At 43.7% G+C, this 24,626-nt stretch overlaps 1 protein-coding gene across 5 annotated transcripts; it reads left to right on the top strand.

Annotated features, from left to right (window-relative positions):
* The first annotated feature begins 3,214 nt into the window (after positions 1-3,214).
* Positions 3,215-22,796, top strand: LOC100687078 (cationic amino acid transporter 3-like). Of its 5 annotated transcripts, XM_038576991.1 has the most exons (5): positions 3,215-3,346; positions 6,733-6,788; positions 7,029-7,208; positions 17,158-17,291; positions 20,274-22,796. In XM_038576991.1, exon 5 carries the CDS (start codon positions 20,456-20,458, stop codon positions 22,214-22,216), a length of 1,761 nt encoding a protein of 586 aa, XP_038432919.1. In that variant the 5' UTR covers positions 3,215-3,346; positions 6,733-6,788; positions 7,029-7,208; positions 17,158-17,291; positions 20,274-20,455; the 3' UTR covers positions 22,217-22,796. The 5 variants fall into 5 exon arrangements, with proteins under 5 accessions (XP_038432919.1, XP_038432920.1, XP_038432921.1 ...); XM_038576992.1 differs by having other exon boundaries at positions 6,733-7,208; XM_038576994.1 differs by lacking the exons at positions 6,733-6,788; positions 7,029-7,208 and having other exon boundaries at positions 3,221-3,346.
* Positions 22,797-24,626: the final 1,830 nt, after the last annotated feature.

Genomic DNA, 24,626 nt, shown 5'->3' with positions numbered 1-24,626 from the left:
GAGGTGGATGGGCAGGAGCCAGGAGGCGGGAGACAGGGATGCTGGAGGAGATGGCAGATGGACAGATGCTGACAGGACTCCTTATCTCTAGCTCTGGAACCCCCTCCCCCACCAGGCTGCCTTGGGTCCTCCCCTTCTAGTGCTCCTGGCTCATTAGGGACTGCCTGTCTTTGGGGAGACACCCAGGGGGGCAGGGTGCATTGGGTGGGCAGAGGGGGGAGGAGGAGGGAGGGACCCCAAGGAAATAAGGGGGGTGGAGGGCTTGGGATGCCTGGGATTTGAGCTGGGGTTCCCTGATCCCTGGGGTGCTGGGCAGGCTTGGCAGGGACACTGTGATGGGCACAGATACTGAGGTGCTGGGGGTGAGGGAGTTGGGGTGGGGTGGGAAGGGACATTGAAAGAGATTGAGTTCTACTGATTTAGGGGCATATTAAGGGGGGCCTGGTAAAATTGGATCCAGTGACTTTACGGAGAACTTCCTATGTGCAAGAAGGGTTACAGTGCCAGGAGGGGACATAAGAGGGACACATATTTTTGTTCCCTTTCCTGTATTTGAGAACTCACACATCTAATCCCTGGACTGGTTGCCCCACATGTACCTATCTGAGGGGCACAAGAAGATTCTGGGGAGTTATCTGCAAGGATGCTGAGGCAGTATCCCAGGCTCTCTGTTCTGCACACAGCACCCCTTCAGGAATGCACCTCCTGTAGCCCTCCCTCCTCTCCTCACCTCTCCTCTCACAGAATGCTCCAGACACCTACATACCTGGCTACCTGGCCTAGGGGATCCTTGTGTGCCCTCCTAGAATTTCCAGTCACTCTCAGTAGAGTAATTTGGAGTAAGTCTCAGGCATAAGCCTCAGGGATCAGCCTCAGGGCCAGCTCTGTCAGCATAGCAGGCAGGGAGACAAGGCACCTGGGTGTACCGGCTGCATAAACTCTGAGACATTCGGGCTGAGTTCGGGCCTCCTTTGATGACAGCATCGTGGTGGGGAGGGCAGGGGAGGCAGTGTCCATATCCACGTAGGGCCTCTGGGACCCCCAAGTGGGCACAGGAGGGAGCCTGGGGCAGCCCTGGCAGCAGCCTGGCCCTGTCAGCTCTCTGGGCCCATCCAGCAGCAGCAGGTCCTGAGAGGGGCCCGGGCTCAGCAGGAGCCAGGAGGGAGGGCACAGGCTCCTGGAGCCACTCTGCAGCCCCCTCCCTGGCCTGGCTCCCCCTCCTGCTGCACACCTGCCTCCTTCTCTCTCCCTGTCTGCTCCCTCACCTCCTCCCTGCAGCCCTGGCTTCTCCCTTCCATCTTGGCCTCCTTCACCTTCACCTCTGTCAATGCATCTGTTTGTCTGGGGGCCTGTCTGTGTGTCTGTCTGACTCCAGATGTTCTGTGGTCTGAGATTTCCCAGGACTGGGTCTGCCCTCAGCTCCTCCTTCTGGCTGTCTCCCTGCCTATGTCCCTCCCTCAGGGTCTGAGGGTCTCTCTTCCCCTCACATCTGTGTGAGTCTCACCCTGGGAGTCTGTCAGTGTCTCCCCCTGCATGTCCTGCTGTCTGTCTCCTGTGCTGCCTCCCGCATCCCTAGTCCCTCTCTGCCCTCCCTTCTAGTGATTTCCCTGCTTCTCTCATCTGTGTATTTCAGCCTCTGCCCCTGTCTCTGGCTCACAGCCCTGCCTCCTCCCCTTCCGGCCTCCCCACTCAAGGTTCAGAGACTTCCTGTGACATCACCTGGGTGGGCCCACCTGCCAGGTCCACCCCTTTGTCCCTCTCCTCTAGAAGGGACTTAGGATCCCAGCTCTGCAACCTCTGCAACTCCCCAGCCCTGGGACAGTTCTTTTTCTTTTCTTTTTTTTAAATTAAAATGTTATAATTAGTTACCCACAAAAGGAGGGAGTGAAGAGTGGGGAATATACAGGGGACACAGGAGCACAATAGCAAGGCAAGGGCCCTAGCTTCTGTTCTGGAGGAGTAGGATGAAAAGAAAACGCATAGCTGGAGCTGGAGTGGAAGAGGGATGGGGGCACTGTGTCTGTGTCCTCCCAGCTTCTGGGAAGCACCTGTTGTCCCTGGATCTCTTATTTACCCTGGTGCCAAATTTCCATTTCTTGTCCTGCCTCTGATCCTAATGGCTCCTTCTTGGGCTCTCCCTGACTCGTTTTACCATGATGAATTTTCAAATAGGATGAGGCAGTGGTGCCCCTTTTCCTTGAGACCCGTGGCTTATGGGTCCATCCCGTGTGCATCCAGCCCTGGATGTCTAAGGAAGCCCCACCTTCTCCATTTCTGAGACTTTTTTTTTTATTGGAGTTCAATTTGCCAACATGTAGCATAACACCCAGTGCTCATCCCATCAAGTGTCCCCCTCAGTGCCCGTTAACCAGTCATCCCCATCCCTCTCTCACCTCCCCTTCCACCACCCCTTGTTCATTTCCCAGAGTTAGGAGTCTCTCATGTTCTGTCTCCCTTTCTGATATTTCCCACTCATTTTTTCTCCTTTGAGGCTTTTTGTTTCTGTTTGAAGGCTACCTTTCTGGGAAGGAAGAATCATCTTCCCTTGGTGTTTATTTCAAGGTCTTGAAAGCCCTACTTAATGATTGTCTAGAGCAGGTATGTCTGTAGGCAGGACTAGATCTTTACTTCCTCCATCACATGGCTCAATGCACATTCAGTCAGAATATGCTATGAACGTTGAGTTACTCATGAAGTCCCTTCCTGTGAAGCTTAAGCCTGTTCCCTTTTAGTTTTATTCCTGGGGTGATACAAAACCAGGTGATGGACCTGGGATGGATGGCGCTGGTAGAGGAAACTAAGAGATTCTGAGAGGGGTACCTGGGGATAGAGGAGGTGCTTCCATGCTTGTTTACAGGACTGCAGAGTGGGCTCTTCAGCTGGGTCTGGGACTGGCCTCCATACACCACAGGCTGGGCTCCACCGGGCTCCCCACACTCCCCTCTTGCCAGCCAGGACCTCCTCCATACCCAGGACCCTGGAGAGCTTGGTAACCTCTAAATTCACCTCTTGCTGCCATCAGAGTCTCCAACAAAGCCCCATTTAAGCCCTCAGTCCACCTCCTCACCATGCAGGGCTCCACTGGTCTCCTGTTGCCCACCTCAGCTTTCGTCTTAGATTGTACCTAATCCATCTCCTGCACCATCTCCCATCTTTCTCATGGGCCCTCCTCCCAAGGGCTCTACCTCCCCAAAGCCCCGCCTCCCCTGGGCCCCACTCCCTGAGGGCGCCCTGTGAGCTGCACTCCAAGTCCTGACTCTGCTTGACCAACCTCTTTCCTCCTCCTTGGGTTTGGCTTGCACTTTCTTCTCAGGTCTTTCTCCTCTGAGGCAGAAGAAGCCCCTGGGTAAGTGATTTCTTCTGTTTACAGAGTTGATAAGAAAACGGAGTCAGAACCAGAGAGGAAGAAGGCTGGGCTTGGAGCACCGCTGGCCATGGAAGCCCCGTAGGGTTTGAGCAGATGGTGTTTCATGGAACCAGAGCTAGACTTTGGTTTAAGGAGTGCAGACCAGAGACCTTGTGAGTTTAGGAGGGGCAGGTGGTTTCTGGGGTCAGAGGGATTTGGAGACCTACACCCTATTCTCATTCAGACTAGAGAATTTTCAGCTCTCCTGAAGAAAATCTGAGTTAAGGGAGGTTATTCCTTGATGCTTCTCCCCCCAGCATCCTCCCACCTGTTTGCCCTGCCCTCTTTCCTGACCTTTCCTTTCTGACCTGGTGCACAGCTTGCTTTCCTCATCTATGTCTCTCCCACAGGGCCCAGCACACAGTGTGCTTACACAGGTTCTCTGAATAAATGAAGATTCTCCCACCTGGCTCTGCTGCCTCCTTCATATTTTGCCTCACTTTCTTCCTGGAGATTCTGAAAGTCTCTATGTCATATCTCCTTAGGGAGGCCATCCGTGTGGACTTTGCAGAATAGCAGGCCTAGTTTGATAATGTGGTCCCCATGGCCAGAGAGCATTTGAGGGGCTTCTTCCTGTAGGCTCAAGGAGCTAAATATCTATTTTTACACTTGCTGAAGGTGTCTGCCTGCCTTTCTTATCTAATTTTACAAAGTTGTGGTGGGGAATGATTATAGACCAGGTCAGACTGTGAGAGGAAAGATTACCAAGGTCCCCTGGGGTGTGGTCATTAAAACACTGGGTGACCAAGAGGCAGCTTGCTGTTATCACAAAACATATTTGCTACGTCTTAATTTTGAAGGCTCTTGGAGTCTTAAACTGTTCTCCACCCTACCCGACTCCCCACCATCGCATACACTGTGGGCCATACCTCAACACAAGGAGCCTAGACAACACTTAGAGATATATGAAACCTGTTTTATTGATTACATGTGAAAAATGTTATATTCTAGGTTAATTTTCTTGCCATCTGGCAGTTTTTGACAATTTCTCTCCATTATCAATGAACACGTGTTATGTGCTTTTAGAAGGCAGTTTCATTATAATCTTAGTTTAAGCAAAATCATGGTACAGGCTAATTTCATTCACCAAGTATATTCCAAATTAAAAAATATAATTTTGGGGGCAGCCCCAGTGGTGCAGCGGTTTGGCGCCGCCTGCAGCCTGGGGTGTGATCCTGAAGTCCCAGGATTGAGTCCCGCATCGGGCTCCCTGCATGGACCCTGCTTCTCCCCTCTGCCTGTGTCTCTGCCTCTCTCTCTCTCTCTCTGTCTATGAATAAATAAATAAAATCTTTAAAAAGAAAAAAAATGAAAAATATAATTTTTGGATTATATTGTTTTGGTTTATCCTTGTCTCTTTTTTCTTTTATTATCCAAGAAATCACAAGGCAGAGTAGGGATTAGAAAGACCTACGAAAGATGGATAGAGTGCCCTGGAAAAAGTAGTAGCAAAGGCCCTTTGTTATAGATTATGATGCCTGAGCTGAGGTGAGGCAGATGGGTCTTGGTGGAGAAGTCATATGGATCTATATTTGCATAAGAAATCATGACTTTGAGGCATGACACAACTTTCAAAGGACTCCGGTGATCTGGTATCTTTACTGCAACTAACCAAAGCAATACTTATTTACTTTCCAAAGGAACAGGTGGTGGTGTGGAACAGTTACCTAGGGCTATGAGAGGAAGCAAGCACAGTCTGGTGAGAGAGGACAGAGAGAGAGAAAGAGAGAGAGAGAGAATTGATTCCTTACATGGGAGGACACATTGTGTGCAGTATATTACTGAGGGTGTATATTGGGAAGAGGTACATTGAAGAAGGAGCCATGGGCCCTCACCTCTCACAACTGCTGGTCTAAATGTGGAGACAGTTTATAGTGATGGACAGGAGCACTGGATAGGTTCCTAGATTTTCATCTTACAAGGAAAGGAAGGATTTGGGGAGAAAAACAAGGTTATTTAATAAGACCTTTTGGGAAAAAATGATTTGGAACAGTGCTCATTGTAGACCGAGTCTATCCTATATTACAGTTTTAGATTGGAAAATAAGGTGGACAGGCAGATGGATTTCCTTCTACTGCTTTCTCCTAAGGATTTTTATTAGGTGTTCTGTGTAGACAGGATTTGGGGTTGAGAAAATGGAGTAGAGAATTGTGGAAGATATTAGAGAAGAAATTGATTGACACCATTGACATCAAGGTATCCTATCACTTTCTATTCTCTTAGTTGCACACACTTCCTGGCTTTCCCAGCTCTTTCTTATTCCTGTTTGGAAAATCTCATTCTGGTTCTTTCTGATAGCGCATCTAGTTTCTGAAGACCCCCTAAAGAAGCTCAGGTTTTTCTGACTTGTCAAGTTGATCATCCTGTTTTGGTGTGATGTAAATGTTAAGAATTTCTAAAACTTGATTCTGACTGAAACTAGGCCCGTCAGGGTGTCAAATCATAAATGAAGAACATTGCATTTCACTCTGTCTTCTCTAAAGTTATCTCACAGGGACTAAGAAAAGTCACCTTTTCAGAACAATCCCAGAATGATACTAGATAATATGGAGTCTATACTGCCCCTAGAAAAGCTCTGCCTATCTGATTGTTTACCCAATTGATGGCACAATGATACTAGTGTGGTGTCTGCACCTAGCAGGGACTATACAGGTATAATGCAAAGGAAACAAAAATGTCTTGGACTGCAACTACATAGAGTTTGGTCTATATTTGGCTGAATGGATCAGTCTATGTACAGTTGGCCTGGAGCTTGTTATTCTGCATCAAGAACATTTCAATGAATTGCAATTCAGCCTCTTCCAGACTGGAATGGGATTTGGGTGATGTGTTACTGGGTGTGGTAGGGTAGGTAGTGAGTTGGAGGAGGTGGGTGTGTTTCCTCTTGGTCTAATGAGCAGACAGTTTGTGGGCTGCCATGCCCCCAAGTTCAAGTGTGTTGGTTGCACCTAGTAATATTTACTTGCAGAATTTGGAATTCTAGCCTCATGAAGAGAACATGAAGCAGGTTTTACCCTAAGGAGGTTTTGTTTTATAAAGGGAAACAAAGACTCCTTCCAAGTAACATGAAAAAAGAATACGGTACAAAGTAAGATCATAGATGGAAGGATGCCTGGTAAGTGATTCCCTTTGGTGAGGTTGTTCTCAGAAGACTCCTGGGAGGTAAGTTGGGATATATATTTTATTTAGTATGAGCTGAATTTGGTTACTTCAGCTTTCTTTCCAACCTTTCAGGGAAAACATCTGACCTTTCCTTCTCTTTCCCTAGGAGAGAAGTTACACATTTATTATTACTACAATGGTTTCTCTCTTTGTTTTCTCTACAGGCCAAGACTGAGAATTATTAGTATTAATATTAGTAATATTACATCTTAGTATCTAGGTATGTATTAATATCTGTAGCAAATATTTAACTGGATATGTCTAGTAGGGCAAACTGTATTTGCTGGTTGATGCTGTGGTGGAGTTTTTATGTTTCTGGCGGGGGGATGGAAGAAAGACCTAAAAGAGGCTCTGTTTATTGGGTCATGGCCCAAGCTGAAAATGTACCTGAACTGATGTGTTTCTGAGAAGCAGTTATACACAATGCCAGGATGGGGTAATTCCTTTCTCTTTCATGCAGTCTTCTCAGGCTGACGAATGGTGAGCACAAGATACTGTCTTGCCAACACTGGAAAGTGTTTGTTTCATCACCTGGGAAGCTACCTGGGATGTTGACATTCTCTTGCCCCGACTCTTCATTTCTGAGTTCAGAATACCCTTCCTGGTTCATAGTTTACTTATCTTTTCCTAATTTTGTCAGGTAAGAAAGTGTTCATGAATTCATCTTAATGGTAAATTCCCAAAAAAGGGTAATTCTCTGTTTGCCATGATTGGGGTGGGGGGACGGGGGGTAGAAAAAATGTTGCTTTTGCTTGAGTTCATTTACACAAAGAATCAGTGTGGTGCCTGAATTTCCTAATTTGGAATTTGCCTTTGTATTCCCTTACACTTAGTTGAAATCTGATCTTTAATAGACTGGATCCAGTCCTTTCACTTAGAAACTTTTTGTGGTTTCTACTTGAGAGACCATCCAGTTTCTCACTTTAGCCCCAAATCAAACTAAAAAAATCAAATGAAACCCATCTGTGTAGTTATTTATAGACAGTACAGGAAAAATGGCAGAAGATACAGAAAACTTTTTTCTCTAGGAGCGTATACTGTAAAGATGCTTCCCTATCCTCCTGAAACAAATGAAATCCTATTCCACACACCAGTCAGTCAATTGACTTTTGTCTCATTCCTCCCTTCTGTAGGCTAGCCTTACATGTAATTATTGCTGTTTGAGTATCATGTCACGTTGCTAATGCCAAAGCAGTAGGTGACTTATTTTCCAAGTAATGTAAAGCATTGAAAGTAATAAAGTTCTGTGTTGTCTGTCTGTTTAGTTGTCACACATCAAGGAGTTGAAACTGGAGTAAATAAAAAAAAATTCACAGATAAAGTACTTTGTCTCAACTGACTTGGGTTACTTCCTTTGTACTTTCACTTTGTTGTGGTGGAAGAGACTTGTCATTCTTGCCTAGGAGTCATGCTAATCTTCCCTGTATCATTGCAGTATTAATGTATGTGCTGCTGATGTGAACTGTGCTGAAAGAGACTTGGTCCTCAGTTCCTGTGTCAAATCTCTGACTTCACCAAACTGGGCTGTAGAACCTGGGGTACTTCCTTGGCTGTAGCCGGTTAACTCTTTGCACCTCAGGCTTTAGCTGGGGAAGGAAAAGCATGCTGGAAGCATCAATAGACAGAAGCTCTGTTCCTGGGCTCCACCTCACCACCTACGACTCCTGCCCTCTTCCTTAACTGGCTGGTCACCAAGATAAAACTTCTAGAACAGTGTGTTATGCCATTGGACATTAATGAGGGGAGAGTAGGGGACAAGGAGAGCATCCTGGAGAGATCAGATATCTATCTGCAAGTGAGACCAGAGAATCTTCCAGAAGGACAGTCATGTTGAACAGGGTTTGGAAAGAGTGTTTTAGGCAGAATGGGGCAGTCTGTGTGAGGGCTGATGTTAGTACCAGCAAGATATGCATGTATGCTGAAAGATTTGTCCTGTTCAAGTAAGAGCCACAGAAAAGGTTAGTGGTAGGAGTAAGTGGTAGAACAAAAGTGAAAAAAAAGCCTTGGAAATAGAATCTTAGAAGTTTGGACCTAATAGAGAACAGGAAACTGTGGGTCTGGTTAGGAGTGTGTGTGTGTGTGTGTGTGTGTGTGTGTGTGTGTGTGTGTGTTTAAGACTTGAGGAAAGCATCATTTTCCAGAAGGAATGGTCGAAAGCACTCAGACTTCAGCTATCTGGTGCAATGTAGTGGTCAGGAAGAATGTGATTTAGGGCTTTATCCTGTTTCCAGGAAGGGCAGCTCTCTCTGATGGCTACTGAGTGAATTTGAGTAAGAACTGAGATATCATTGTTTAGAGTTATCAATTTTATTTTTTCAAAGGTTTTACTTATTTATTCATAAGAGACACAGACTGGCAAAGACATAAGCAGAGGGAGAAGCAGGCTTCCTGTGGGGAGCCTGATGCGGGACTGGATCCGGGATCCGGGATCCAGGGATCATACCTTGAGCCAAAGCCAGACGCTCAACCACTGAGCTACCTAGACATCCAAAGTTATCAATTTTATGAGCCAGGACCATGGACAAGGGAGTATGGAAGGGTACTACCCCTGCCTACACAGTATTTGTAAACCACTGGAACCTACTAGATGCCTCATGTGGACAAGATGGTGTCTAAGTGACTTCATGTCACTGAATTGAATTGAGGGCTAGGTTTGTGATCCCTAAATGTCTGAAACCAATGAGTTCAGGTGGAATTTCTTATATTTGTTCCAAATTTTCATGTAATTTTCCCAAATTACATTAGGATCCTTAGAGGCTACTTTGTTATCCCTCTGTTTTGGGACATGTTTGAGATTTTCTTCCTTTTGAAATTAAAATAAAATCCTTTATCTTCTCTGTTGACCTTCCTATACTAATAGCATATTCAGAATACCCATTATTCTTACGTCTGTATTCATAATAAGTTTAAAAAACAATGTGGAGATCCAAAAATACAGATATCTGTACTGATGCCTGATGTCTGTTGGTCTTTGTGCTTATATCTATGCATGATGAATTGATATTAACAGTGCTCTAAGTTCTGTGAGCTCAGAGCTGGTCACAGACATGGGTCAAAATGGGGACTACTAGTGTCCATTTTATATATTCTACTGGGTCAGATCTCTGGTTGTCAACTATAACCAAGTCAGAATGATCAATCTGACTTAGGTGAAGTCCTTATTTCCAGCATCACTCTGACATTTTAGCTCTGAAATGTCGTTAATCACATTTTGGAGTGACTGTGGGCTGACATTTTTCTGATACTGATTCTTCTGGGTTAAGGATTAAGATGAGATTGCCATCTCTGGCAAACATTCCCAGTCTGCTCCTGATTGGCAGCCAAATATGGGAAGCAAATGGCCAAGTGGATTAGGAATCTTAAAAAAAATGTTTTGTTAAACCATCCTCATCAAACTGGCACTATCTGCCTTCCCACCTCCTTTGTTCCAGATTGGGCTATCCTTTGTGACAGATGTTTCCTAGTGAGGAGGCAGCATCTAGAAGCCTTGGGTGATGGCTGAGGTTTAGGAATGCCAAACCTGGGGTCATTCACACTGTCAGGAAGATTGCAACCATCTTCCTGCCATTGGGCTCCCATTTTATTTTTTTATTTTTTGAGATTTTATTTATTTATTCACGAGAGACAGAGAGAAAGAAGGGGCAGAGACATAGGCAGAGGGAGAAGCAGGCTCCATGCAAGAAGCCCGATGTGGAACACAATGCCGGGACTCCAGAATCATGCCCTGAGCCAAAGGTAGATGCTCAACCACTGAGCCATTCAGGCATCCCACTGGGCTCCCATTTTAAAAAATATCTGTTCCCCATCCCCATTTTCTTTTATACAATGAGAATCAAGGTTTAGTTTTCTTCTCTAGCACTCCCTGACTACACAGAAGATGTTTCCTTTTCTTCTTTATAATGAGGTAGTGATTAGAAAAGATGTGAAATAGAATGATGAAAGAAGTCTCGGGGGGGTGGGGGGCTGACTTATATTTGGCATCTAGAGATCTATTATCCTATATTTTCACTAAGTGCCAAGCTAAAGGAAATGGGCCATAGCTGTGGGCAGTAATTACAATTAGCTGTAAAACCATGTCTGGGAACTATTGGAATAGTTGCAGGGTTGCTTTGGAATCTTCCTTGGCATCTGAAATGATAGTCCAGAGACATTTTGGCTCTAGATCAGGTTTGGATTTTAGTATGACATGGTTTAAATGGAGCTTTCAGTTTTAATGATTATAGTACTTCCAGCTCTGGCCCATCTGTATATATTTGGGAAGATATGGAAAACATCAGCAGAGAGTGACTTGGACACAAAGACAGGGACTGGCTCAAATCACCATTTATTAGCCATGCCGTGGAGTCTCAATTCCTTGTGGAGGTAGGGTGCTGCAGGAGAAACAACGTGTTCTTTGAAGTAACAAAGAACCAAGGTCAAATTCCAGCTCTTCTTTGTACTGGCTATATGAGCTTGTGATGGTTGTCTCATCTCTCAGTCTGTAACGTGGAATAATAATACTTATGTCATTGGGTTGTCGCAGGGGTTAAATGAAATAACATCTGTGTATTCCTTGCAGCTCAACAAATTCTGGTTCTTTCACTCTTCTCTTTATGTGTCCATAAATCTTGCACATATACCTGGTATCGCTATTAGCCAGATACCATTTTTCTCTGCTTCCAGCCTCTACACATATTCACCAGTGTGTCTAGAGTTCAAGACTAGGTCCCTGATTTATTAGTTTGTGGTAACCCCACAAAACAGCAATAAGCATATGGAGTTTTTATACTCTGCTAACATGAGCCATGGTTGTGGTTTCACTGCAGGTATTTTTGCTTGATGACAATTTTGGTTGTAAATCAAAGCCAACCCACTTCTATCTTCCCACTCACTCCTCTGATCCGAAGTTCCTGATTTGAAGCTAGATCATTCTGAATAGGGTTTGTTTCAACCAAAAGTAATAGGTAAATTTGTTTATAAAGGGTGTCCAGGGAAGGAGAATCCATAAGCTTTACTACTATGACATTCTTATTTTTCTCCTACCTTTTTAGTTTGAAACATACCCAATCTACAGAATGTTACAAGAATAGTATATTGACATCCATTTATCTTTCACCAGGATTGAACAATTGCTACTATTTTACTACATTTGCTTAATCTCTCCAATATGTGTATGTGTTTGTGTGCGTGTGTGTGTGTATGAATATACTCCATATCCTAAGTTTACTAGTTTTCCAATATTTTTATAGTAGAAATATTCCTCCCTGATCCAGGTACAATCCAGGGCTCTGCATTACATCTTATTGTCATGTCTTTTTATTCACTTTAATCTTCAACAGATACTCAGTCCATCATTCCTGACATTGACGGTTTTGAACAGAACAGGTTGGTTGTTGTGTAGAGCCAATGTTCTGTGGAAATTTGTTTTGTAGACTGATCACTTTTTTTATAGAGGGAGCAAGCAGGGGTGGAAAGACAAAGGGAATGAGAGACTCTCAAGCAGGCCACACACACAGTGTGTGGACTCAATCCCAGGACCCTGAGATCATGACCTGAGCCAGAATCAAGAATTGGATGCTTAACCCTTTAATTGCATGCTTATGTCCCTTTAGATTGATCATTTTTCTCATTAGATTCACATTACACATTTTGGGTAAGAATATGATATAAAGAACATTCTTAATGACAATGAGTGCCATGTAATCAGGGAACAGGCTTTTTCTCCCTATTGTGTTGGTAGCATCAAGAACTTAGGACTGGATTTAGAAGGTGCTTAATATTTATTGAATAAATTAATGAAGCACTAAGACATTCTTAGTCTTCACTAAGGAGACATCAGTCTGTTCACTGACATTTAAGTCTATTATTTTTTTCTACCTGAGGAGAGGAGGAAGAGCAGCCTTGCCTATATCCTAGCCCCATTTTTTTATTCATGTTTGAAGGGTTAAAGGTAACCCGGGACCTTTATTTATAGAGGATATATAGAGAGAGGATATATATATATATATATATATATATATATATATATATATCGAGAGAGAGAGAGAGGATATAAATATAATATATATATTTTTTATTGGAGTTTGATTTGCCAGCATATGGTATAACACCAGTGCTCATCCTATCAAATGCCCCTCTCAGTGCCCCTTCACTCAGTCACCCTATCCCCCTGCCTACCTCCCCTTCCACTACCCCTTGTTTCATTTCCTAGAGTTAGGAGTCTCTCATGTTTTGCTACCCTCTCTAATTTTTCCCACTCATTTCCTCTCCTTTCCCCTATAATCCCTTTCACTATTTCTTATATTCCCCATATGAGTGAAACCATATAATGATTGCCCCAGGACCTCTATAAAGAGCCACAGAGGAGGGGCATCTGGGTGACTCAGTGGTTGAGCATCTGCCTTCGGGTCAGGTCATGATTCCAGGGCCCTAGGATGGAGTTCTGCATCGGGTCCACTGTGGGGAGCCTCTACCTATGTCTCTGCCTCTCTCTGTGTGTCTCCCATGAATAAATAAATAAAATCTTATTTTTTAAAAAAGAGCCACAGAGGAGGAAAATGAAATGGGAACTATGAGGTGAGGCAAGTTGACTTCAGTCTCTTTATCCTGGGGTGGGTGGAGGATGAATAAGGTGGTCCTCAGCTGGAGAGAAACACAGCACAAGGAACCTAGGAGTATGTGGCCTGTTTCCTTTCTGAGAGAAATTAGTTACTTAGGTTTCCAGATTTTTACTATACTTCCTTCCTCTAACCCCTATTTAAATCCTAAGAATGCCATATTAAAAATAGATTTATGTCTGTCCTCCTTTCCCAGGAGAAACAACACCATAATTCTCTTCTTCTCTACCCTCCATCTCTCCTTCTGCAACACACACACACACACACACACACACACACACACACACACATTTGTGTATCTTCTAAATTTATAAACAGTGGTTGGTGGCCATTTTTTTCCAGATTATTGGTTGCTGAGAAACTGTATAATTTCTTGGAATTCTCATTTGGATGTAAAAGCTTTTCCCTGTCACCCCAGGGAAAGTGAGGTTGAGAGGTACTCTTTGCCTCACAGACATGTGTGTTCAGGCTTCTCTTGGGGACCCTTTCTCTCTCCAGCTCTGAGCATCCCAGATATTGCTTACAGTCCTCCATGAGGCATCTGGCGCTTGGGTTCATCTATTTATCTGCAAAGCTGTGAGTGCCTGATTCACATGGTTCCCGCCCCTATCCTAAGTGTCTACCTACCTCTATTTTGCAGTCCTTAATTTCACCAGGTTCCATAAAAAACATCCTTTATATCTATGTCAGCTCTTGATTATCTACAATACTGATGAGATAGCCTAAAATAGTGAATGATGCTAATATGACTTCTGTTTGATTTTTAAGTGAGGGAGTCCTGCCTAAAGATAATCCAGAAAGTGAAATACAAATCAAAACCACAATGAGATACCACCTCACACCAGTAAGAATGGGGAAAATTAACAAAGCAGAAAACCACAAATGTTGGAGAGGATGTGGAGAAAGGGGAACCTTCCTGCACCGTTGGTAGGAATGTGAACTGGTGCAGCCACTCTGGAAAACTGTGTGGAGGTTCCTCAAAGAGTTAAAAATAGATCTGCCCTATGACCCAGCAATTGCACTGCTGGGGATTTACCCCAAAGATACAGATGCAATGAAATGCCGGGACAACTGCAGCCCGATGTTTCTAGCAGCAATGTCCACAATAGCCAAACTATGGAAGGAGCCTCGGTGTCCATCGAAAGATGAATGGATAAAGAAGATGTAGTCTATGTATACAATGGAATATTACTCAGCCATTAGAAACTACAAATACCCACCACTTGCTTCAATGTGGATGGAACTGGAGGGTACTATGCTGAGTGAAATAAGTCAATCGGAAAAGGATATTATATTATATTATATTATATTATATTGTCTCATTCATTTGGGGAATATAAAAAATAGTGAAAGGGAATAAAGGGAAAAGGAGAAAAAATGAGTGGGAAATATCAGAAAGGAAGACAGAACATGAAAAACTCCTAACTCTGGGAAACGAACTAGGGGTGGTGGAAGGGAAGGTGAGTGGGGGTGGGTGTGACTGGGTGGCGGGCATCAAGGTGGGCATTTGACGGGATGAGCACTGGTTGTTAAGCTATATGTTGGCAAATTGAACACCAATAAAAAATAAATTTGTAAGATAAATAAATAAATAAATAAATAAATAATAAAAAGAAGAGCTTCAGTGAAAGAAGTCCATCATGTCACTGTCTCATGGTGACTCTGTATGGTAACTCTTCTTTGTCATCTAGAGAGGGTGGCAGATGGAAGCATGCACCTTGCTCAGCCCTCACTGTGTTGTCAGAAGCACTGGACATCTACTGAGAGCTCTATAATAGCTGTCTCCACTACTTTTTTTATTGGAGTTTGATTTGCCAACATATAGTATAACACTCAGTGCTCATTCCATCAAGTGCCCCCCTCAGTGCTCGTCACTCAGTCACCCCATCCCCCTGCCCACCTCCCTTTCCACTACCCCTTGTTCATTTCCCAGAGTTAGGAGTCTCTCATGTTTTGTCACCCTCTCTAATTTTTCCCACTCATTTTCTCTCCTTTCCCCTATAATCCCTTTCTCTATTTTTTATATTCCCCATATGAGTGAAACCATATAATGATAGTTTTCAAACTCTGGAGGAGGCCTTTCTTTAGATAGAGAACCCAGTACCTAGTTCACAGAACTTAAAAGTCAGTAGGCAATATATGAAACTCTCAGTTTTTCTAGGGTTTCCATACACCCAAAGTAACAGCCAAATTCCTCACAGTGACTCTCAGACTCTCCATGAAGGATCTGGCTTTCTGCTTTCTTTCTGATCTCATTACCCACTGCTTCCCCTTCACTCAATCTGTCCTGGCCACATAGGCCTCCTAGTTATTCCTTAAAAATATCCAAATACCACTTCACACCCATCAATATGGCTGCTATTAAAAAAAAGAGGATAACAAGTGTTGATGAAGATGTAGAGAAATTGGGATGTTTATGCATTGCTGGTGGGGATGTAAAATGGGGCAGCTGCTGTGGAAAACAGTACGATGACTTCTGGAAAAAGTACATATACTGTTACCATGTGAATCAGGAACCCCACTTGTGGGTATATATCCCACAGAACTGAAAGTAGGGTCTCAAAAAGATAATTGTATACCCACATTTGTAAGAGCATTACTCATAACAGCTTAAAGGTGAAACCTACATCCTGCATTTAGTTGGATTAGGCATGAGGTTCTCTTTGAGACCTATGATGGAATGTTTGTTTTGGAGTTCAGAAGGAGCTCAGAGCCTGAGAGAAACACAGGGAAGAGGATGGAAGAAAGGGGACACTGAGAGCATTATGGAATTCATACAAGCTGGCTTCATGTTCCCTGGCCCCTCTCTGCATTTCTTAGAGCACCTCTTCTAAGCAAACACCTCCTTTAGGAGAGACTGCTTCCAAATGAAACTGAGATCTACTCCCAGAGCCCTCCTTAGGAGTTATCCTCAGGTATTAAAACAGATGATGGTGCATGTTCTAGTCTCCTGTTTACACCTGAGTTTGGCCCTTTCTATCTTTACAAAAAAAAAAATCCTACTACTACGAATCTTATTATATAGTAGTCAATCAATATTATATATTCATTTTCTCTCTGCTAAATGCCTCTTTTGCATGCTTGGTACAATCATGAGCAATATTTGACCTGGGTAGTGAGAGTTGGGGGTGAGAGTGTAGAAATCAAGAGGAAGGAGGTATATGGATCCTGGCTCTGCCCTCTGGAAGCTTTTAGAATGTAAAGGAATTTAACTGAGTCACCTGCACATCAGGAAAAAGAAAGGGGAAATTAGTTTCAAGTGAGCATCAGAACAGGTTATAAGTGCTGGCAGGAAGGGGATAAGGGTTGGAGAGGGAGATCAGTCAAGATGGCTTAGGAAGGGCTTCCTAGACATGGGGTGGGGGAAGGAGAAGATCGTAGAATAGGATTGAGAAGAGCTAAAGGGTCAAGGGAGGCAGATGGGGTGAGGAGGGCCACCCTGGCAGGGCAGGTAACTTACCCAGGCCAAAGGCTCACCCCAGGAAAGGTAAGTTAGGTTGTGAGGAGCTAAGTTAGGAAAGAAGCAATGGGCCTGAGGGTAGGGGGAGATTTGGGTGGAGCAGGGAGTTCTGACAGCTGGGTCAGAGAGTTTGAACTAAATATAAACCATTGGAATAATCACAGATTATTTCATGGAGAAAGGGCATTTCTGAACATGGTATTTGAGGATGATGATCTCTGAGTTGTTATAAGCTGGATTTGTGTTAATCTCTCTCAGGATTCCAAATAATGAGTTTGCTTTCCTCTTCTGTAAGTTCGGTTATTCATTTGTTTGTTCAGCCTGCTTCTGTTGGAGTCATGAAACATAGTTATTTAGTTCCCAGATGTTTTTTTCCTTTGAGTCATTCCACTGGTATCTCTATACTTTGACTGTAGCCCTCTCTGCCTCCTCTTCAGTAAAAATGGGAAAAGCACAAGGACCACCCCGCACAACACAATTGAGGGAAACATAAACTATCAAAAACATTACTCCTCTTTGACCTTGCCGTTCAGATGGTCCTTCTTTGGGATTCGGCGGGGTCCATGGATGGACTTAAGAAGAGTGTATGACTTTCTGAGGTGACTAATGTCAGAGGGGCCTGTGATTCAACAAATGTGAAGAACCACTGGTGTGTCTTTGTTGGGAGGTAGGTGGCTGTGGACAGTTCCCCAGAGAGAGAAACGTGGTACAAGTATCCTTAGTGCCAAATATAGGAGCCTCCAGGACAGTTGAAGAAGCTGAAGGAGGAAGAGGAGTTGGGAAAAGGGAAATAGGTTCAGAGGAAACTAGTAGGGGGATGCCTCGTCTTCCCTATTCTTCACCCTCTTTCTAGTAGATATTCCTTCTTTGATATCCTGGTGATTACAGGATTCCAGTTCCCCTTCAGTTTAAGTCTCTCGAGTGCCTGCCATTTGTCAAGGTCTGTACCAGGTCCTCTCACAATATTATCTCGGCAATTCCTATGTTGAACCTGCCATGCACAGGGTGGGGTCAGCCCCTTCCTCAGTAATGGCATGTTAGCACCATCACTTCCTGTCAGGCACCTTATCAATGCATTTAATTTCCCCCTCTCATCCTTATCTCTATTCCATTTCCCCCTCCTCACTGCAGGCACTTGCTGTAGTGTATTTAACAAATGTTCTTCCAGTCCATGCTGTACACATGTAGTTAGATACATTCATCCACTCAACACTAAAGTGCCAACTCTGTCAGGCACAGTTGTAGGGTGCAGGGAATACAGCCAAGAGCAAAACAGAAAGTCTTGCTTTCATGGAGCTTACATTCTTTTGGAGTGAGACAACTCATAAACAAGTAAGTAAAACATATAGTGCCTTAAATTGTGACAAATGCTATGGGAAAATATAGGCAGGGGATAAGGTCGGTTATGTGTGGTTAGGAGCAGGTTGCAGTTGTATGTGGGGTGATTCAGGAAGGCTGGGCTACATGTGTTATTTTATCCAATCTAGTTCTGAGAGCAACCATGTGGATATCTGGGCTAGAAGTGGTGCAATTATAAGGGACAGCCGGGGCAAAGGCCCTGAGTAGTGTCCTTCCTGGAATGTTAGGGGGCCAGAATGTTTAGGAGGCCAGTGGCTACAGAGAAATGAGTGGAAGGAGAAACAGAAGGCTGAGAGGTAGCTGTTTCAGTGACAAATACTTTCGGACTTTGTAGGTGATTGTAAATGCAGACTTTGGCTTCTACTCTGAATAAAAAGGGAAATCAGAGGAAGGTTTTCAGCAGAGCAATGACATGGCAATTTTTAAAGATTTTATTTATTTATTTATTTGTGAGAGACACATAGAGGCAGAGACATAGACAGAGGGAAAAGCAGGCTCCTTTCAGAGAGACCGATGTGGGGCTTGATCCCTGGACCAGGGATCATGCCCTAAGCCAAGGTCAGATGCTCAACCACTGAGCCACCCAGGAATCCCAATGATATGACATTTTTAAATAGATGCATGTGTATCCTTGACAAATATACAGAATTTTATGGCTTTTTGTAAATGTACAAATGGCATTGAGCTATATGCCTCATTCTACTTTATTTCTCCTACTTGTCATTTTTTTCTGAGATCTACCCACACTGTCTATAAATCTACCTTATTATCCCTGACTACTGTGTCATATCTCATTGTGGACACATAGCACATTTTATTTATATATTTCTTTCACCACAGACACTGGCATAGCTCCCACTTCCTGGCACCACAAACCATCCTGTGATGAGATGAATGTGCTCACTAACATTATGTTTCAGGATGGTGACACAGTGACACTACCACCAGCAATTTGTGATGGTTTGTATCTTCTCACTGAATTCTCATGCTGATCTAGTGAGGAAGGTCAGGTGAGGACCCTTGTGGATGAGGAGACTGAGGCTTAGAGGGAGTGAGCAAATGCCCCGAGTTCATGTAGTTATGTGGAAGGGACAGGGCTCGTCCTTCATTTATTTCCTTCATTAAGAAGATATATTTGAACATATTGAGACCATGGTTTGAGAGAGATAAAAATTATTCCCTGTGAAAAATTACAGACAGTTGCAAGTAAGTGTTTTAATACAAGCTCACAGAGCAGGGTAGATTCTCCAGGCCCCTGGCAGCTGATGTCACAGATGGTGCAGGGTATGTATAGAACACAGTGTGGCCAGTGAAGAGATTGTCTGCAGAAGTGAGCTCACCTTCTCTCCTGGAGCTCAGAGAGGAAGGAGACAGAAGGAATTGTTCATGTTGTGAGCTACTGAGCTGGTAACTCATTTATTTTCTCCCTATACATCACATTCTCATAACTGTGGACATAAAAACTGTCCACTTTTTTGACCACTTTTTTTTTGGAATTTTGGAATTTTGGAATTTTGCCTCCTCACTTTGGGTGAGGTTTACTGAATGTCAGAATTTGTAAAACCACCATACAAGCTCTTCTCCCTTCTCAGTCCTGGACCTTGGGTGGCTGTTGCCCCCATTTCTGCAGTGTTTCCTTTTCAGGCAGCCTGGTCCTCTCTTTCTTGCAGGGGGTTATGAAGGGCCTGCCCCTTTCTCCCTTCTCCTCTCTGTTCACAGCACCCTTGTGGTCCTAGGTGAGTAAAGGGAAGGAGTGGACTGTACATCCTTGGCCACCAGGACAGCTGAATGGATGATGCAGTATGAGGAGAAAGGGGGACCAAGTGCCATCTGATCTTGGCTAGTTGATATAGGGGCTAAGGATTTATGACTGGGGGATTAAATTTGTATTTTAACCTCAGATGATATTTTAAAATGTCTCTGCAAATCAATTATGCCCACCACCCGGTGAATTAATGGGTCATAACCATGGCTAAGTACCGTACACACATCCCATTTGTGAATTATTGTAGAATACATTCATGCCCTATTGTGTCTTATAGCTTAATTAGCATATGAAGCTACATATGTTAGATGAACCAAAACAATTATGTTATATAGTTGATTAAAAAAGGAAAATGTTGGAGGTATTTGGCACTTTTCTCTATGGGGGAAAGCAGGGTTGATTTGCCTATCATGTCCTTTGATGTCAATTTCTGTGATATCTGAGCTGCAGAAGAAGACGTGAGACTTCTGAGCTTTGGTTGGTTGGTTGAAAACTACTTTTCAGGAAATATTTATTTCTTACTAGGCATTATGGTGGGACAGCACATACCAGATGAAATATGAAGCAGCAGCTTTGAAGCCTGAGCAACGGAACTTAGCAGACCTAACCCAACTCAGCTTAATTAGCTTCACGGAACCTGATTGGAGAATTTGGCTCCCTGGGCTCTCTACAGCACTGATCCCAGAAACCTCTTCAATTCAGTCAGAATGCTGTGTCAGGAACTTCACATATTTGGTAACAAGCTGGTGCGCAGACGTCCATTGAAGAAAGATGTGACTGACATTGCCCCTGACAGAAGCCTGAGCACTATGGATTTAGTGGCCCTGGGTGTGGACAACACAGTGGGTGTAGGTGTGTATATCCTGGCTGGGGAAGTGGCCAACAGTCAAGCAGGACCTTCTACCATGATCTGCTTTTTGGTGGCCGGCCTAACTTCTGTGTTGGCTGGGCTGTGCTATTCAGAGATTAGTGCTCGAGTTCCCCAATCTGGATCTGCATATCTCTGCACCTATGTCACTATAGGTGAACTTGGGGCTTTCATCACTGGCTGGAATCTTATCTTGTTCTTTGTTGCTGGTACCACCATTGTGGCCTGTGCCTGGTCTTTAGCTTTTAACAACTTGCCTGGGAACCAGATCTCTCAGGCCCTGCATGAGAGCATCTCACCTCATGTTCCTCGGGTCTTTGCAGAATATCTAGACTTCTTTGTTGTGGGCCTTGTATTGTTGCTCATAGGATTGCTGACTCTGAGGATTACTGAGTTTTCCCTGGCCACCAAAGCATTCACTTTAGTGAAAGTTTTGGTTCTTAGTTTTATCATCATGTCTGGTTTCATTAAGGGGGACCTGCACAACTGGAAGCTCACAGAAGAGGACTATATAAAGGCTGGACTCAATGACACCTCGAGCTTGGGCCCTCTGGGCTCTGGAGGATTCGTGCCTTTTGGCTTCCAGGGGATTCTCCGTGGAGCAGCTACCTGCTTCTATGCTTTTATAGGTTTTGACAATATTGTTACCAGAGTTGAAGAAGCTCAGAATCCTAAGTGTTCTATCCCCAGGGGCACTGTGATTTCATTGCTCATCTGCATTTCAGTATATTTTGGTGTCTCTGCAGCACTTACACTTATGGTGCCTTATTACCAGCTCCGAGCTGGGAGCACCTTGCCTGAGGTATTTCTCCATATTGGCTGGGCCCCTGCCTACTATGCTGTGGCTTTTGGATTCCTCTGTAGTCTTTCTGTCAGCCTCTTGGGCTTTATGGTCCCCATATGTCATCAAGTATACATGATGGCAAAGGACGGCCTCTTGTTCCCTGTCCTTGCCAGGATCCATACTGGAACATACACCCGCATGGTGGCTACTGTGATCTTTGGCATTATTGCAGCAATCATGATAGTCTTCTTTGGACTTACTCATCTTGTGGACCTCCGGTCAATTGTAACTCTGTTGAATTACTCCCTGGTAGCTTTTAGTGTTCTCATCCTCAGGTATCAGCCTGAGAGGAAGAATGGGGGAAATGAAGCACAGGTGCAACAGGAGAATGGACCTGAAGCAGAGCAGCTGACTCTACGCCGAATATTTTTTCCAGACAGCTCCACCCCCACTCCACTCTCTGGCCTGATTGTCTCTGTTTGCTCCTCACTGCTTGCTCTGCTGCTGACTCTTCTCTGCCTGGTGCTGGCTCAGTGGCCAGGTCTGCTTTCTGGAGACCCATGGTGGATCACAGTGGTTGTGCTGCTCCTGGTGCTCATCACTGGGATCACTGGGGTCATCTGGAGGCAGCCACAGAGCTCCACTCCCCTTTACTTTAAGGTACCTGGCCTGCCTCTCCTCCCACTTCTGAGCATCTTTCTGAATTTTTACCTTATGATGCAGATGCCAGCTGGCACCTGGGCCCAATTTGGTGTCTGGATGCTGATTGGGTTTGCTATCTACTTTGGCTATGGGATGCAGCACAGCCTTGCTTAACTCCACTGAAGTTAACACCAAAACTGTAGCCCTGGACTTGAACAGAGCCAGTACACATTTGCTTGGACATCATCACACCTGAATGCAGTCAGGTCCCCTGGATAATAATGGGGAGTTCTCTTGAGCTCATGGAAAACTAGGCCTCCCATGCGATATTGGTGGAGAAAAGTTAATAGAGCCATTCTGTCTTTTTTTTTTAATAATAAATTTATTTTTATTGGTGTTCAATTTGCCAACATACAGAATAACACCCAGTGCTCATCCCGTCAAATGCCCCCCTCAGTGCCCGTCACCCATTCACCCCCACCCCTGCCCTCCTCCCCTTCCACCATTCTGTCTTTATGTTGGAATGTAGGATTGCTTCTACTTATTTTTCTTTACTTGTCTACTTTTCAATTATGTCTGTAGCTGCTTTCTGCCTTTAAAGCAATCATTACTGAAAGTAACTAGACAAAGTGTTTGGTTTTCTTTGGGTAAACACACAGTATGGTAGTATAAAATCATATGGTAATTCTATTTCAATTTGTTGAGGAACCTGCATACTGTTTTCCACAGTGGCTACACCAATTAACATGCCTACCAACAGTGCATGAAGGTTCCTTTTTGTTCATACTCTTGCCAACTTGTTGTTTCTTGTGTTTTTTATTTTAGCGATTCTGAGAGGCATAAAGTAATATCTCATTGTTTTGTTGGTTTTTTAAAAGATTTATTTTTTTTGAGAGAGAGAGTACATACAAACAAGGGGAAGTAGCAGAAGGAGAGAGGGACTCTCCAGCGGAATCCCCTCTGAGTGGGAAGTCCCATGTGGGGCTCTTTCCAACAACCCCAAGATCATGACCTGAGCTGAAACCAAGAGTCAGACACTTAAGTGACTTAGGCAACCAGATACCCCACTCCTTGTGGTATTAATTTTGCATTTCCCTCATGATTACTGATGCCGAACACCTTTTCATGTGTCTGTTGGTCATTTGTATGTCTTCTATGAAAAAATGTTTATTCAGATCCTCTGTCCATTTTTAAATCAGATTATTGGTTTTTCTGGTGTTGTGTAAATTCTTTATATATCTTATATATTAACAACTTATGAAATATATAGGTTGCAGATATCTTGCATCATTTACCAGGTTGCCTTTGTGTTTTGTTGATGGTTTCTATTGCTGTGCAAAAGCTTTATTTGCATGAAAAAAATCTATGCACCCCAATTCTTATTGCAGCATTATTAATAATAATGAGGATAGGGAAGCAACTCAAGTGTACATCCATAAATGAATGGATAAAGAAGATGTGATACACACACAGACACATAAACATACACACACATACTGGAAATTTACTGAGTCATAAAAAACTATTGAATTTTGCATTCTGTAAAAAAATAGACTTATCATGGTAAGTAAAATATGTCAATCTCAGAAAGATGAATACCATATTTTCCACTCCTATGTGGAACTTCAGAAATAAAAGAAATGAGCAAACAAAGAAAAAAAAAGAGAGAGAAAGACAGTACAAACTTCCCAGACTCTTAAATACAGGGAACAAACTGGTGACTGCCAAAGGGGATGTGGACATGAGGATGAGTGAAATAGATAAAAGGAATTAAGAGTACACTTATCTTGGAACTCCTGGGTAGCTCAGTCAGTTAAGCATACAGCTCTGGATTTTGGCTCAGGTCATGATTTCAAGGTTGAAAGATCAAGCCTCTCTTTGGGCTCTATGTTCAGCAGAGTCTACTTGTCCCTTCCCTCTGCTCCTTCCCTGCCCCACTGACACTTGCTCTCTCAAATATATGAATGATTTTTTTAAGTATACTTATCTTCATGAGACCTGAGAAATGATAGGATTGTTGAATCATTATATTCTACACCTGAGGGTAATATAATGACAATGTATGTTAATTATATGTCATACAAAAATAAACTAGGAAAAGAGCAAACAAGAGATGAAATATGGCCACTGAATATAAAATAAAGAATATAAAAAGCTTATATGCTAATGCAAAAGGTAAAACATAGTTCTAACACAAAGCAGAAAGTGTTGTCATAAGTAACATGCAAATAAAACATCTTGGGAATTCATAGTGGAGGATGATCATTCGTGGCTGGCACAGTGGTGAGCGTTGATGGGTGAAATCAGAGAAGACTTTGTAGAGGAATGGCATTTGAGTTGGCTTTCTCCAAGGAAAGATAGAGAGAAAGTTGCCACACATGGAAAGCAGGGAGAGATTGTAGGCAGAGAGAACACCACCAGGAAAAGCACAGGAAAATGAAGCAGTGTTCAGAGCACACTGAGCTAGCTGTGTAGTTTTAGCCATGGCTGTGTGAGGGGGCAACAGAGCATGCAGAGGTGAGTTGCAGCCAAAGCTTTCCTCTGAGTACAAAGCACTTTGGCCTTGAGCCCACTACCTATGCTG

This window comes from Canis lupus, chromosome 27 (genome assembly GCF_011100685.1).
Source record: "Canis lupus familiaris isolate Mischka breed German Shepherd chromosome 27, alternate assembly UU_Cfam_GSD_1.0, whole genome shotgun sequence".
NCBI classification, from domain to species: Eukaryota; Metazoa; Chordata; class Mammalia; order Carnivora; family Canidae; genus Canis; species Canis lupus.
The sequence above is the reverse complement of the archived record's forward strand: the minus strand, read 5'-3'. Positions and strand labels throughout refer to the sequence as shown.